The following is a 13932-nucleotide window of genomic DNA, read 5'->3' as shown; positions in this document are numbered from 1 at the left end:
TACTTCCCCGGGGTGGGGTGGGGCCCTGCGCTCCAGCGCTCCAGCGCTCCAGCGCACCTGCTCACCCACCGCTCCAGGCGGCGCCCTCCGACCGAAGCGGGACTTGCCCTTAAGGAAACGCAAGATTAAGGTGGGAGAAAAGTCCTTGCGGGCCCCAGCGGTCGTTTCCAGTCGTGCTCAGGAAATAAACACTAAGGGAAAATGACTTTAAAGAACAGCCTCACCGTCCTAAATGGTTACGTGTGATATCCAAGTAGGGATTTCTAGTAAAATCTAAAAGTAAAAATGAAAATTGAATTTCTGTGTTTATTATTAAAATCGAATTACTAAAAAATGATGACCTTGTTTGGAATTCATATCTTTCTTTCCCAGGAAAGTCAGCCAATATCGACTGAACGCCCCCCACCCCAACATAGCTATACGAATCGTGATCACTCCGGTTCGCGTTCTGTCACATGCACGGATCTAAGCAAAACCTCTGCCAAAGACTGTTGCACCGGGCGCGCCCTTTTTAGTAGTTGCTGAGACCTCTGGGAAGGAATGGTTGGCTGGGAGTTGGCTGGGAACCCCCCTCAACCCCATCCCTCCTCTGTGGGACTCCAAAATTGAGTCAGGTCCTGGCTCACGGGGTGCACAGGAATTGAATTGCTGAGAAATTCCAGGGCGCGCCCTCGAAGCTACAGTTCCTGTTCCCGAATAGCGGTGACAGGTGGGGGGGGGGGGGGGCTTAGGAAGATATCTTAAAGATAGATACTCCGTCCTAGACCTCTGTTCAAAGAGCAAAATAATACTGAAGAAAGTTTTTAAATCCGCGGTACTAGACACCCTCTTTTCCCCCTCGCGCGCTGATAGGACCCGTCTCCATTTTTGAGGTGGCTGCGGGCACCCACGGCCTCCAGACCGGCGCCTGTCTCACCGAGAGAGTCGAGGCCGGCCGGGAAGACCCCCAGCCCTCACTCTCCGCTGCCACCTCCGGGCTGCCGCGCGGCGGATAAAAAAGAAAACGGACGTGTGTGCGGAGTTGGCGGGGAGCTTGCGGCGCGAAGACGGGCCACACGCGCGACGCCCAGAAGTACTCTGGTGTTGCTACCCTGTGTGGGGCCTGTCGGGATGGAAATGTATCCTGTCCTGGAAAACTCTGTGATCAAAATATTACCGTGAAATACAACTTTTTCCTCACAGACCTGTTCATATCTTGGAAGTCTTCACTGCCGACGCCTAGGCTTAAAATATAATTAGATCCTCGGATATTCGTGCAGACGCACTGACACCTACAAAGCCAAGAGAGTCTCAAGGCAAAGTGAAATTGAACCTTCAAGTGACGTTCTTAAGTTGGCAAGAATATGTGTTTCTCCTCGTCGGGCCCCTTGCACGCTGAGAATCAGTGTCCCTTAAGACTTGTGATTGATATTTTTAGGGGAGCGGGCACCCAAACTCTCTAGGGACGGAGTCATGCACCAAAAGGAAATATACATGATAAGGTCGTTGGGTGCGGCTGTCACTGCAGGATGCTATCACCGCCCTGGGTCGGGCGTCTCTCTTGTTAGAACCAGAAATGCAAACGTCCCTCTCTTCTCCCTTCCCTCTGTCTCTGTGTCTCTCCCCTCTCTCTTCTCTCTCTGTCTCTCTTCCCCTCCCCCCACCCCCCAGCGAAAGATCCGAGCAGGGGTCGCCTGAGCACCTAGGGAGACTGCGGAGGTCCTCTAGACGGCGGAGAAGCCTAACCCACCAAGTAGCAGGCAGTAGCTCTGCTCGCCGGTGCTTTGAATTAAGGGCATCTCTCCATAAAGTCAGGGCGTTCTAAGCAACCACTCAAAGTGAGTCTAGACTTAAAATTAGACCTTTCAGACCTGAGAAGTGTATGGTCATATCCTCAGAACAATGATTATGTATTTTCCATAGCTGGAAGGATACAGGATAACTTTAAGAGGAGGTGGGAAGATGAGAGTGATCTGAAGCCTTTACTATAAAGTTTCATCTCTTTCTAAGGAAGTCCCATACAACGTCTGGATTTTGCAATGCAGCGTGTCTGTTGCTTTTCGTGGGCTTTACTCATAGAAAGACTAGGGCAGAATAAGTCCTCAACTGCATGGACCTCGGAAGATGCAGGAGAGATGCTTGCGAGGTTCTTCCCTCCTACAATCCCGTGCGCAGCCGGCAGTTGGAAATTGACTCGATGACTGTGAAGCAGAAAAAGCACTGGCCACTTTGCAATTTAGAAATTACAACTGAATGTACGAGGAGCCAGTGCAATATGCCTGCGGACTTGGGAGAGTCCTCCCTCCCTCCTTTCACCCCAATTCTCCGGAGGCACACTGCCTAACACCTCATTGGCCTCGGGTGGTGCACAGCCGCTTCCTTAAGGGAGAACCCTCAAAAGAGTTCGTTTCTGGGTTCAACTCTCGGGGATTCTGACTCGGAATGTAATTGTCTCAGGGCTGGAGGCACCTGGGAGACAAGCCCTGACGGCTCTGCAGACTCCCGGCATTTCTAAAGAGCTTTCTCTTTCTCTCTGCTTATTAGTGTGAGGCTTTGGTTGGACAGAAGTTGTGAAAATAAAAGGAAATGGCAAGCCCCATCTTTTCAAAAAAGCCAGGAACTTGGATATTTCGCTTATTATTTAATCCCTTTTGTGACCACCCACTTTTGCCCCTCAAAGTTACCTGCAGAGAAACGTATCTGGTTAAAATAACCTTAAATTATCACCAAACCTGCCTTCTCTCTTTTTCTCCCACACACAAAACCTGTCTTTAAAAAAAGGAGGGGGGGAGGGAAGCAAAGTAAAAACAACCACCTACAAACTCTTATGGCAATTTACTGGCAATTTCTAACTTTGCGTTTTAAAAACAATAACACTCTCTAAATTTCAGTGCCCCGGAAGCCATCTGTAATTCACTAGGGTCAGCGAAGAAGATGGTCCCCATCTTGTGATAAGAATTCACCGTGAGCCTGAAGCAAATCAGGCAAGACCTCCACTGCCCAAGGACCAGGACGTTGAGCAGAAGGAAGCTCAGACCTTAAGAGGGCGTCTACAGCATTAGTGGCTTTCTTTGCTAGAAATTGGTGCTGGGTGGAAACCTGAAGGCTGTGGTATAGCTTATTTGTACCAGACTCAGCATCTGACAAATGGCTATTTTATAATTTATCTGAAAAACTTTAAAGAAGGAGATATTATGCTAAAAGTGCAAAGTGTACATCATCGCTACCCACTGAAGGAGGACAACAAAAAGTTGTAAGAAACACCTCTCCTGAGTTCTGCTGTATGTTAAGATCACTGACCCAAGGCCCAAAGGGCCCGAAAGGCTTGGCCCTTCTTGCAAGACCCTTTACAACAGTAGTAAGTAGAGGAATTGGAAAAATCAAAGATAATATACAACACACTTCAAAATCCATGTTAACTTCCTGAGTCTTAAAAAGATACTCCCTAAACATTCTGCAAGACAAAAACTTGAGAGGACTTCAGACCTTGCAGAACTTCAAAAGCTATCTGGTCTCCTAAACTTCTCTTCTGAAAGCTGCACTTACTAGCAAAATTAACGAAAGAGTTAAGATATCCTCAGTTGATTCTGATAAATGCAGGTTGCCACACTCAAAAATCCTGGTTGAGGAAAAATATTGTACTGAATTTTCTGGATAATTAGTTCAATTCCCCAGGTTCTTTTGCTAGAATAGATCTCGGTTGTCAGTTTGAAACTCAAATGTTGAATAAGTGACCTATCCTAAATCAATCTCCAATTCTATTATATATTGCTGTTTAGTCATCATTTCTTCCTGACCCGGAAAGAAGACAAAATTCTGTTCATTTACATAGTTTATTGTTGTAAACATTAAAATTGTCTTTCTCAAAGAAAGAATTTATCAGAAAAAAAAAATCAGCGTCTCTAACTGTCATACACCATAGAAAAAAAGGCAGTGACTCATATCATGTGCCATACTGGAAATATACAAAGAAAAATACTACAGAATATGGCAATATTAAAATTCTTACTCAAACATAAAATAATATATTAACTGACAATTTTAGACATTAAAAAAAAACAAAAAAAATTCAAAGTGCTCAGTAATTTCCAGGGAGTTATGTATATTATAAGCACTCTGGAAACAGTCAAAAGCTGCTGCATGCAAGTTTTGTTTAGCTTTAGACAACAAAATAATCAAGATATAAACTTTCTTTTATCAACATCAACGGTACATACAACACTTACAAACAAGGAATGTTGGACGGTGTTACAAACACTATGTGTCCCTTTTGTCAGGATTTTCTGATGTGTAATACTTGTGCCCACCTATTTTACAATTGAGAAAATGTTTAAGCTCAGATAACTACCAATCTTTATAAAATCTAACAGACTACATAGTGTCTGAAATACTATTTATATAATATAGACATTACTGAAATAGCAAGTGCCTATAACATTTTCAACCTAGAATCAACATGCTTGTCCCTTTTTTGTGTAGTTCTTTTTTTCTTTTTTTCTTTTTTTTGCAAACACACTTATCTTTTAGAATTTGTAATATGTATTCATAAATAGGCACAAAATAATTTAAAAAGCCAAACTGCATTGGGTAAATTTACAAGCCTTTCCCTTCTTCAACTCATGCCACCCACGCAACATTTAGTTTTACTATATATTACAGCTTTCTTTACAGCAGAAAACTTTGAAGTCTTTTAAAGGGCAATACTTGTGGGTCCCCTTACAATGTGTGAGTGACTCTGTGTGTGTGTGTGTGTGTGTGTGTGTGTGTGTGTGTGTGTGTATTACATTTGTCTTAACTGCAACAACCAAACATGGCCAAACATTTCCCATCATACATTAGGAATCTTTCTTCTGAACAATAAACTGATTTTTAAACTGATAATAAAAAGTTTATACCACTGTATTGTGTGTAGTCCGTGTTCTAAATCCAGGATGCCCCGGAGCCAAAATGCCCTTTCAGGTTCTGCCTGCAGGTTAGGAAATAGCAACAGTTTTTGTTGTTTTGTTTTGTTTTTGTTTTTTTCTTTAGGGATCAAGGGACTGGGATTTTATGGAGGGGGTGGGGGCCGGCTAGAGCTGAGGCAGCTCATGGGGATATCTCTGCCTTGTGACTTGCCCCCTCTGGATAGTTTTAGGTTTCTTTCCAGTTCCTTTGAAGTGCATGGGAGGAGGTCTTAGAAAGGTAAAGTGTCCAGGAAAAGTTTGTCAATTATTGCTGGCGGTGGTACCAAGTCTTCTAGTTTCAGGTAGAAAATGCGCTGTAGCCCCTGTGTGCAAAGAGTACGGAGTTCTGGGAGCTTCCCCAACAGTTTGGACAAATAGTTGGGGCGGTTCAACCCCCCATTATTGAAAGTCACATGGTCTTTGAGACAATTTACAATCTTGTTTTGCAGTTCTTCCACTCTCTTGGGTTCCTTGAGCCCGTGTCTCTCTGCAGAAAACACAATCAGAAACAAAAGAGGAACACACAAAGCAGTTAGCTAGTTGGCAGGAGCAGGGAGGATCAGTGGCAAGGGAAAACCGGGACAAATCCTGGTGGGCAGTTTTGGAGACGTGCCCTGCACTTGAGGTACTGACCTGTGACCATAGCCAGGGCAGCAATGCAGGAGAAGGCAGAAATGTCGATGTTCATATTCTGCAAGTTGGAGGAGAATTCAACAATGGAGTCAATCCATTCCCCAAAGCCACGAACGCATTGCAACCTGTGCAAGACCACCCCATTGCAAAAGATGAGTTTACCCTCCACTGGGTTGGACCTGCAATTAATACCAAAGAGAGAGAGGGGAGAAAAAGAGAGAGAGAAAAGCTAAACAACTAATTACTTGAAGAGCAATAAATGAGGGATTTAAGAGGTACCTAATTATGGAAGAGTTAATAAAATGTAGACCAGTAGACCTTGAAAGGGTTTAATTTCATAACAACCAAGAACGCCCCCTATCCCACTTCCATTCCACTCGTCCAAGGCTTCTGGTGTCACGCCTTCCCTTCTCTTCCTTTTGTCTACTATCTTTTCCTTCTTCTTCCCCTTTCATTTTCCTCTTCTGTCCTTTTCTCTTTCCCCCTTTGATTCCCCTTTTCCTCTTTCTTTCTCTTCTTGATTCCTCTCCTCCTCCTTTCCCAGCCTCCCTGGATTGCCTCCTCCATTACCTGTACGCTAATCGAAGCACAAACAGTTCTAAGAAAGCTGATTCAAAAAGCAGGTCTTGGTCGGCTTTGGGCAGGTCCGCGAAGCCCGGGATCTTCTCAGCCCAGCCTCTGATGATCTCCATGGAGCCAGTCAGGAGATCATAGAACTGCTGGATATGCTGAGTGTCATCTCCACCCATCTGATAGTCAGGGTTCGCCTGGAACTGGAATTTCATTTTAAAAAGCACTTAATGAGGTTCTCTAAAATATATAACCCGTGAAATTGCTAACCCCGCTTCTGGTAGGGGAGCCAGGTTTTTATAACAATTAAACCTCTCTCTGACCAGTAAGGAAATTAGATGTTCCGGGGCAATTAATTCAATTAGGGATGGTGCTATGAGGTCGCCGCTTTAAATATGTAAATTACCATTTCCATACGGACTAAATACAGTGCCATCCAGCCCTGGGAAACGTTCACTCTTATCTCCACAAAACAATTGACACGTTAGTATTCATGCCAGTCCCAGAGTGGGTCTCAAGCAGAGACACCCTCTGCAAATCTTAATAAAAATGCAGTGGCTTCTAGGTTTGCCCGACATACTTCCTCCAATTAAAGCCCGCACATTTCTCACAGCTGGGGTAAAAAAGGAATCTGACCACTTGATTCTCCACCCCGTTGCCATTCCTTAGACCTTTCTCCTTCCCTTCCCGGACCCCCAAGCAGGCATCCCCCACCCAGAGGGTGCCACAGAGGATGAGGATTAAAGCATCTCTATGGAAGATTGGGGATAAAATCCAAGGGGGGAGGGGCATTTTGCACAGCCTCTGGTTTGGGCATTAGAGGCATTTGTGTGTGAGTATATGTGTGCACGGTGGCAGTGAGATGGAGGGCTCCCAGAGATGTGATCACTGTGGCCTGTCCTCTCTTCTCTGTCTGTCCTCGTGTCTACACTCCCAGCAACATGGTTTGTCTGTCGCCTGTCTCCTGTGGCTCTGCTCAGGGCTGTAAAGCCACAGCCTTGCCTGAGTCTGGGGCTTAGTGATGGGTGTGGGAAGGGGTCCTGCCCATCTGTCGATTTGTCCACATGCTACCCCCGCCAGCTTCTTACCCTGGAATAGTCCAGGCTGGTCATAGCCGGGTTGGAGTCGACATGGGCCCTGACGAGGGCACTGATCAGACTCACCGGGGGCGAGGGGGGAGAGGGCTCCTGTGGGCTCTTCGGTTTCGAGGGCAAACGACCTCTCCGGCCTTTTAAACTGTCCGTGCGAACCACTGCAAAGGAATAAATGGGTTAACGTCGCTCCCCCTAGCGGGACCCAGCTGCCGCCTCGGCCCCTCCCAGGGGAAGGCCACAGCCACGGGGCGCCCAGCAGGGCTGCGCAGGGTCCCACTGCTTGTAAAGCCTTCACTGACCAGAAGCATTCAAAAAAAAAAAAAAAATGTGGGGTTGTTTTATGTCTTCTTCCAAATGGTTCGTATAGTTGAAGGCGAGAAGGGCCTGGCTGCTTTCTCCAGGGCAGGATGGGCAAGCAGGCAGCTGCGGGGTCAGCGAGGCCGGACGCGGATGAGGGGAAACCCGGAGACACCCCCCACAACCCCCCAGCGCTGGGAAGTGGAAAATGGGACTGGGATAGGAGCGGCAGTTTCCCCGCGGGCGCAGACGAGGGATTGGGCTGCTTGTCCCGACCTACCTTCTTTGACCATCCCAACAGCCAGGCACTTCTGAAATCGGCAGTACTGACAGCGATTCCGGCGCCGCTTGTCCACTGGGCAGTTTTTATTTGCTAAACACACGTATTTTGCGTTTTTTTGTACCGTGCGCTGCAAAAGGAGACAGTATAGACTGATTTTTTTTTTTCTTTTGAAAATCCAGGAACAATTTGTGGACGGCTGGGATCTACACTCCTCCCCACAAACAAACACATACACACAACTCCTTTTTTATTTTTTCCCTTTTCCTTTTCTTTCTCTTTCTTTTCGTTTTCCTCCCCCAGGGCATTTAACAGGAGAAAATTGATAGCGTTAACATTTGAGCTAACCTTGCCGCTCCTTGCTGTGTTTTATATGCCAAGAGAAGGAGAAGGAGACGCTCAGTAAATACAAATCCGTGGGCATTCATATTATTTACATTCCTTGGAGACCTTCTCTATTTAAAATGATAAGATTATTCAATCAGGATGGCGAAATAAAGAGATCACTTAATTTGACCACAGGGAATTCTGTTCCACTTGGTTAGCTCAGACACGGTTCTCTGTCCTAACCAATTTCAATCTGAACAGAGAAGACAGCTCCTAGCACATGCAAATGACCCTCTTCCAACTCAGGCTCCTGCAACTTCGGGCTGGGGCCTGCCGGGGTCAGCTGCGTGCGGGGGGGATGCGACCCCAGGTCTCCCGGTCTAGCTACTTCCCTTTCTCAAGCACCCAGAGGCCTCCGCCACAGGCCGTGGGTGCCTGCAGGGCAGCCTCCGCGGACCCCGGGAGTTGGACGAACTAGGACTGGGCTGCCTGCACCACCGCGGAGCGCGCACTCCGAGGCTCCCGGCACTACGGGGCCCCTATCTGTCTCCTCCGCCCCCGTCCTCGCTCACCTTAAAGAAACCTTTGCAGCCCTCACAGGTGCGCACGCCATAGTGCTGGCAGGCCGCGTTGTCGCCGCACACGGCGCACAGCCCCTCGTTGGAGGGGGAGCCCCGCGACGGCGGCGAGGGCACCTGCGTGTCCAGCAGCTGCGACGCGTGGCCGATCTGCAGGCCTGGGAAGCCCATGGACGCGGGCTTTCGGATGGGGTTGGGCACAGCGAAGGTCTGCCCGTCCACCACGTGGTGGCTGCCCGCCTGCTCCGGGTTCATGGGGACGTGCAGGGGCCCGTCGAAGCGCATCTGGCAGCTAGACACAGGGGTGCCGGGAGGCGATTGCTTAAATGAGAAGAGGGAGAGGCGGGAGACGGGCGTTTTCCTCTGCTCGATCATGTGCGTGGTGGCCACGTAGTTCTGATGGAAGTTGTGGAGAGAGCCTGGGTCGTCCCACATAGGGCTGTGCTGCACTTGGAAGCCCGGGGTGGTGGGCGTCGGGGGCGAGGAGGGCTTGTAGTAAACCGACCCGGAGTGCGGCATCATCTCCTCGGACTGGGGGGGCAGGTGGCTGTGTTGCTGGTAGTTGTGCATCTGAATGTCTTCTACCTTAATGGAGGACTGCTGTCCGGACAGGGGCATTTGGTACAAGCAAGGTGGCTTGACGTCGTAGCCTGTGCTGTAGTTGTCCATAAAGGTACTGAAGCTGGGGAGAGAAGTGGTGGCAGTGATTTCAGTGTTGGTGAGGTCCATGCTAAACTTGACAAACTCTGGAGTTAAGAAATCGGAGCTGTATTCTCCCGAAGAGTGGTAACTGTAGCTCTGAGAAGCGGGGCTGGCTCCTTGAGGCGAGGACCCATACTGCGCCTGAACACAAGGCATGGCTGGAAATGAAACAGGGTAATATACACTCAGCCTGGTCAACTGAACACTTTCTCCCGGGCTCGGGTACACCTGGAGCTACACCGGCAGCCCTCGGCGTCAGAGAGCATGTAGGGACGCGAGAGGAAGGGCGGAGAGGGCGAATGCTGCGGGGCAAAACAGTGCAGGGCATGGAAAGGCTGGTCCAAGGAACCCAGAGCTAGAAAGCTCTTGAGGGTCTCTATTCCCGTATATTTCAAACGCCTCCCCCTTCACCCCCTCACAAAAACAGTACCGCTCATATGAGCCTTTCCTCTGAAGCTCTAGTTCAGCAAGCTCATTCTAGAAATGAGGTTGAATGGCACAATGAGAATGTTGTTCCTGATGATGATGGGCCGGGAAAACATTACGTTACAGAGTTTGCTGAGGAAGACCGTATTGCCCTGTTTCTTGATATTCAGGGAACTCGGAGGAGGGAAAGAAAGAAATGAAGTTGCACTAACCTTCAGCCGAATTACAGGCGTTTTCGAGGAAATTAAAGGTGGACAGTGTCGTAATTCAACGAAGGACAAAGTTTCCAAGATTTTTAGAAAAGCAATGGGGAGTCCAGCCTGTCGGATCTCCTCCCTGAAATACAGACACAGGAAGCTTCAGGGTGACTTTCCCGACAGATTCAGAGGGCATCTGTAGGGTCACCAGGCAAGCCCTTCTATGCCCTCCTTGATTGTTTCATTGTGTTGCCTTTACCAAACTTAGCAGTTAAAATGAATGTGTGAAAGAGATGACTGTAAACAACACAAATGCCCCCCAATGCACTGTGTAAATCCTTGCAGAGAGAGGGTTCTGAAGGAGAAAAGGTACTTCATGTACTTATTTAATACTTATGATGTAATAAATTGGACGCTAAGATGTGGGGGTGGGGGTGGAGGTGGGAGTAGACGTGGGGATGGGAGGGTAGTGTCATTTCCATTTTAGTTTCATTCAGAACCAAATAAGAAGAAACTAGAGTTTAATAAAATACAGCATTGGATTTCTCCTAAATTTTTCTGTGGTGAAACTAGCTTTTCTTTTGGGAGGGGGTAAAGAAAGTAGAAGTCATAAATATAATATGAGAAAGTAATCTCTCCCTCGACCCCTATGCGTTACAGAATGCCCTCAAGGCCTGGGCAGCCCTTGAAGGCAATCTGAATGGAAGCATCTGGATTTCCTAAGTGTTTTTGACAGAACACTGGGATTGTTGAGGATACAGGTGAATTGCTATTCACTTCTCCAGGAAACTTGTCTTTAACATCTTTAATGGCCAAGGGGTGGGAAGAGGAGACCCTATTTTTCCAGGAGCATCTTAGGTCAATTGCAGAGGGAGGGAAACACTGCTTATCTGGTATTGGCACCAAGGTTAGAAGCGCTTCCCAACATAGGAAGCCGACCACCTTGCCTATACAGCCTTCCACAATCTGCCTACCTGCCGGTGGAACGAGGCAATCTTGTGTCCTAGGAATTTTCAGATGTTACCACTTGGAAGACATTCTAGAGCATAGACAATCTTATTACTAATGAAAAAGAAAACCAAACATCCACTCCTTCTGTTCTCCTCCCCCCTCCCCCACTACCTTGCTTCCTGGGGAGGAAGGTTAATCAGAAAAAGTAAAAAGAAAGGAGACCCATGACACCCACAGCCTTTGAGAGCTATATGCCTGTGCTGGATATTAACCTCCTGGTAACTTCGCAGCTTCATAACTGTACTCTTTCTTCTCTGTTTCTCTGCTGTCTGTCTGTCTGTCTGTCTCTCTCTCTCTCTGACGTATTCACATACACAAGCACGGCATGTGTCAAAACCAGAAATTTCAGGCAACTTAGTAATAGGACACTCTACGAACACCAACACCACCCCTTATTCAATAATACCCAGAAAACGCTGGCACATCAGCCAGCCGCGGTCACACAGTTCCCAAGCAACACATAAACTGGAGAACTTTCTCCCTGTCACTTTGTGGGTAGCGTCCAGGCCCCTCGTATATAAAAAGGACTTGGGAGTCTCCTTGTCCAATGGTCACAATCAATTCCACTCTAAGAGCAAACTTTGGGCACATATCCCCCAGGCAAGTCCACAGCTCCCCAAACTACGCACGTCTCCCATCCACGTCCACCAATAAGGAGCCTAGAATCCTGCCGGGAGCCAACTCTCCCCTAGTGCCAAAGCTGGAGTTCGGACAAATGACCGCCGTAGCCGAGCGCACCTATTCCCCATCCTCCGGCCCCACTCGCGCTCCGACCCTCTGGCGCCCACTTCGAGAAAACCTGTACCAGCCATGTGGAAAGAAGAGACGTGCAAAAGAAGAAAGAAGGATAAAGGAACTCGAGCTGCACGGGCTGTACCTACTCACTTAGGAGTTCTCCGCGTCTCTCTTCATTCATTCAACTCCGCCGAAGTGTAGTTCCCTCTGGGAGTCCTGGTAGCTGGGTCTGGGAGGGGTGGGCGAGAGGGGCGAAGGTAACCTAGTCGCCAGGAGCCGGGAGGGAGCAGGAGAAGGCGGCCGGCTGGGCAGGAGAGCAGGACCGCGGAGCCTAGCGCGAGCCGCGGGGCGGACTGGCCCTGGCCGCCAATGTGCCTTTGTTTATGTGGCTCGCGCTGCCGCTGCCAACATGCACCTAAAGTCTCCGCGCGTCAGCGCGCGTCAGCGGCCCGCCGCCCAATCGCCGCGCCGCCGCGCTCCCCGGACTCCTGGCCGGCTCTCGCTTTGGTATATTTCCGACCTGACGTCACGAGCAGGGCCGATTTTAAGGTGGGAACCGTTCTGGGTTCACCTTGGTCGCCAGCTTGGGTTTTTTTTTTCTTTCTTTCTTTCTTTCTTTTTTCTTTTTTTCCGAAAGAGGTGTGACCTCTCCACTCAGGTCCGCGCAGCCCGCAGCACCGCGACATCTCACCTCGCCTTCCCCTAAACCCCGGGCCACCGCTGCCGCCCGGCGGCTCACATGTGGGGGAGGGTGCAACAAAAGCCCCCGGCGGAAGGGAACGCTGGCTTGGGCCAGGTAGCCAGCACATGGACTGGTGAGGGATGGGGTGTGCCTGGGAGTGCCCTAACCTCATCCACTTACAATTGTCACCCCCCCCCCCCTTAGCGGAAGCGCGGACAGATGTCCCATGACCCGAGAAGCTCAAAGGGTTCAGGCAATTAAGGTGGGATTTCCCTAGCCCAATGTATATCCATTTTCTTTTTTCCTGTCCATGGTCTCCTCCTTTGGCGTTAGCATTCTCTCTCTCTCTCTCTCTCTCTGTTTCCCCGCCCCCCTCCCTCACACAGACACACACAGTCCAAGGTGGAAGGGACTGGGTAGGGCCTGTTCTCTGTGTTCCCTTCTTCCCTTGAAGTGCCCACGTGCAAGCGAGGACGTGGTGCGTGGAAAGGGGAAGAGAGGGGAACAGGTAGACAGTGACCCAGCCCTTTGGGGATCCCGAAAGGCAGAGTGAGGCGTCGCCCACTTTCCTTTCGCAGACAATACAGGCGAGCAGCGGGCAACAGGTGCGCCTTCAACAGAAAGGTGCTCTAACCTCACCTTTGTACCTCTTGGTACTTTCGACACTCCTCAGTGCCCACCAACTCGTACCCTAACACAAGTTGTAGAGAAATAAATCAACCCTCCTCTGAAGCACAAGGGCTCTCGAAGCCTCGTCTCCGAGTCAAGAGGGAAAGACAAAACATGGGGAGAGGGCGGGGTGGGGTATCTCCGCGAGCGTAAAGTTGTGCGCCCAGCCCTTCCAGGAGAGGGACCCGGTGCACTGTGGTAGCTCGCCGCACCCCCGCGGCCGCCCCAGTCACCGCCGACTCCACTTTGCAAGCCAGTCCACCCACCAGGCTGAAAGCGCGAGGCGCTTTCTAGCAAAAGAGACGCCGCTTCTCCCGAGAGCGAGCCCCCTTCGCTTTCCTCGGGCCGGAGCAGGGCAGGCCTCTCAGGGCTTCTCCTGGGGATGCTGGAAGAGGCTGGGACGAGGGAAGGGGGCTTCCGAAGCGCCCCCCTCTCTGGCCGCGAAGAGTTCCAGCCGCCCCACCTCCCTCGGCGTGGCTCGCTTCCAGGCTGCAGGAGCCCCTTGGCGACTCCCCCCCGCCCCCAATCCTGGTGTTCCCTGGATGGGCCAGAAGCGCCGGGGAACTATCCGCGTTCTGGAGCCGCTCAGCTCTAATCTGCACCCCAGCCTTTGCTCGCTCCCCAGCGGCTGGAGAGGCGTAGCCATCAGGTGTCCTGCGGCTGCCCGGGGAAGCCGGGGGCTCTTCTGCGCCGCAGCCTCTGGAAAACCTGCGTGACCACCTTAAGTTTCCCCCAGATGTTGCGACTGCCGCTGCTGCCGCCGCCGCCTCCGCGGTTCAGCGGTGCCCCAGCGGGCCGGAGTACAAATA

General features: G+C 49.9%; 1 protein-coding gene across 10 annotated transcripts in view; it reads right to left on the bottom strand.

Moving 5' to 3' along the window:
- Positions 1-3820: 3820 nt before the first annotated feature.
- Positions 3821-13932, bottom strand: part of NR4A2 (nuclear receptor subfamily 4 group A member 2) — an 18259-nt gene continuing 8147 nt past the window's right edge. Inside the window, exons 1-9 of one of the 10 annotated variants that reach the window (XM_073883985.1) lie at positions 11923-12812; positions 10042-10165; positions 8696-9561; positions 7797-7926; positions 7214-7377; positions 6126-6328; positions 5718-5734; positions 5556-5613; positions 5184-5409 (exon numbers count right to left, since the gene is read on the bottom strand). In XM_073883985.1, coding sequence (XP_073740086.1) covers positions 5322-5409; positions 5556-5613; positions 5718-5734; positions 6126-6328; positions 7214-7377; positions 7797-7926; positions 8696-9559 — 1524 coding nt within the window. In that variant the 5' untranslated portion in view covers positions 9560-9561; positions 10042-10165; positions 11923-12812 and the 3' untranslated portion in view covers positions 5184-5321. Of the gene's footprint in view, positions 5410-5555; positions 5735-6125; positions 6329-7213; positions 7378-7796; positions 7927-8695; positions 9562-10041; positions 10166-11914; positions 12813-13932 lie in introns of those variants that run through there. The other 9 variants (XM_073883957.1, XM_073883953.1, XM_025854691.2 and 6 more) reach the window with 9 other exon arrangements.

The sequence above is a fragment of the Callorhinus ursinus genome, unplaced genomic scaffold, assembly GCF_003265705.2.
Source record: "Callorhinus ursinus isolate GAN/ISIS: 27379988/994484 unplaced genomic scaffold, GSC_fseal_2.0 scaffold2, whole genome shotgun sequence".
Classification (NCBI taxonomy): domain Eukaryota; kingdom Metazoa; phylum Chordata; class Mammalia; order Carnivora; family Otariidae; genus Callorhinus; species Callorhinus ursinus.
This window is presented reverse-complemented; position numbering and strand designations above follow the sequence as displayed.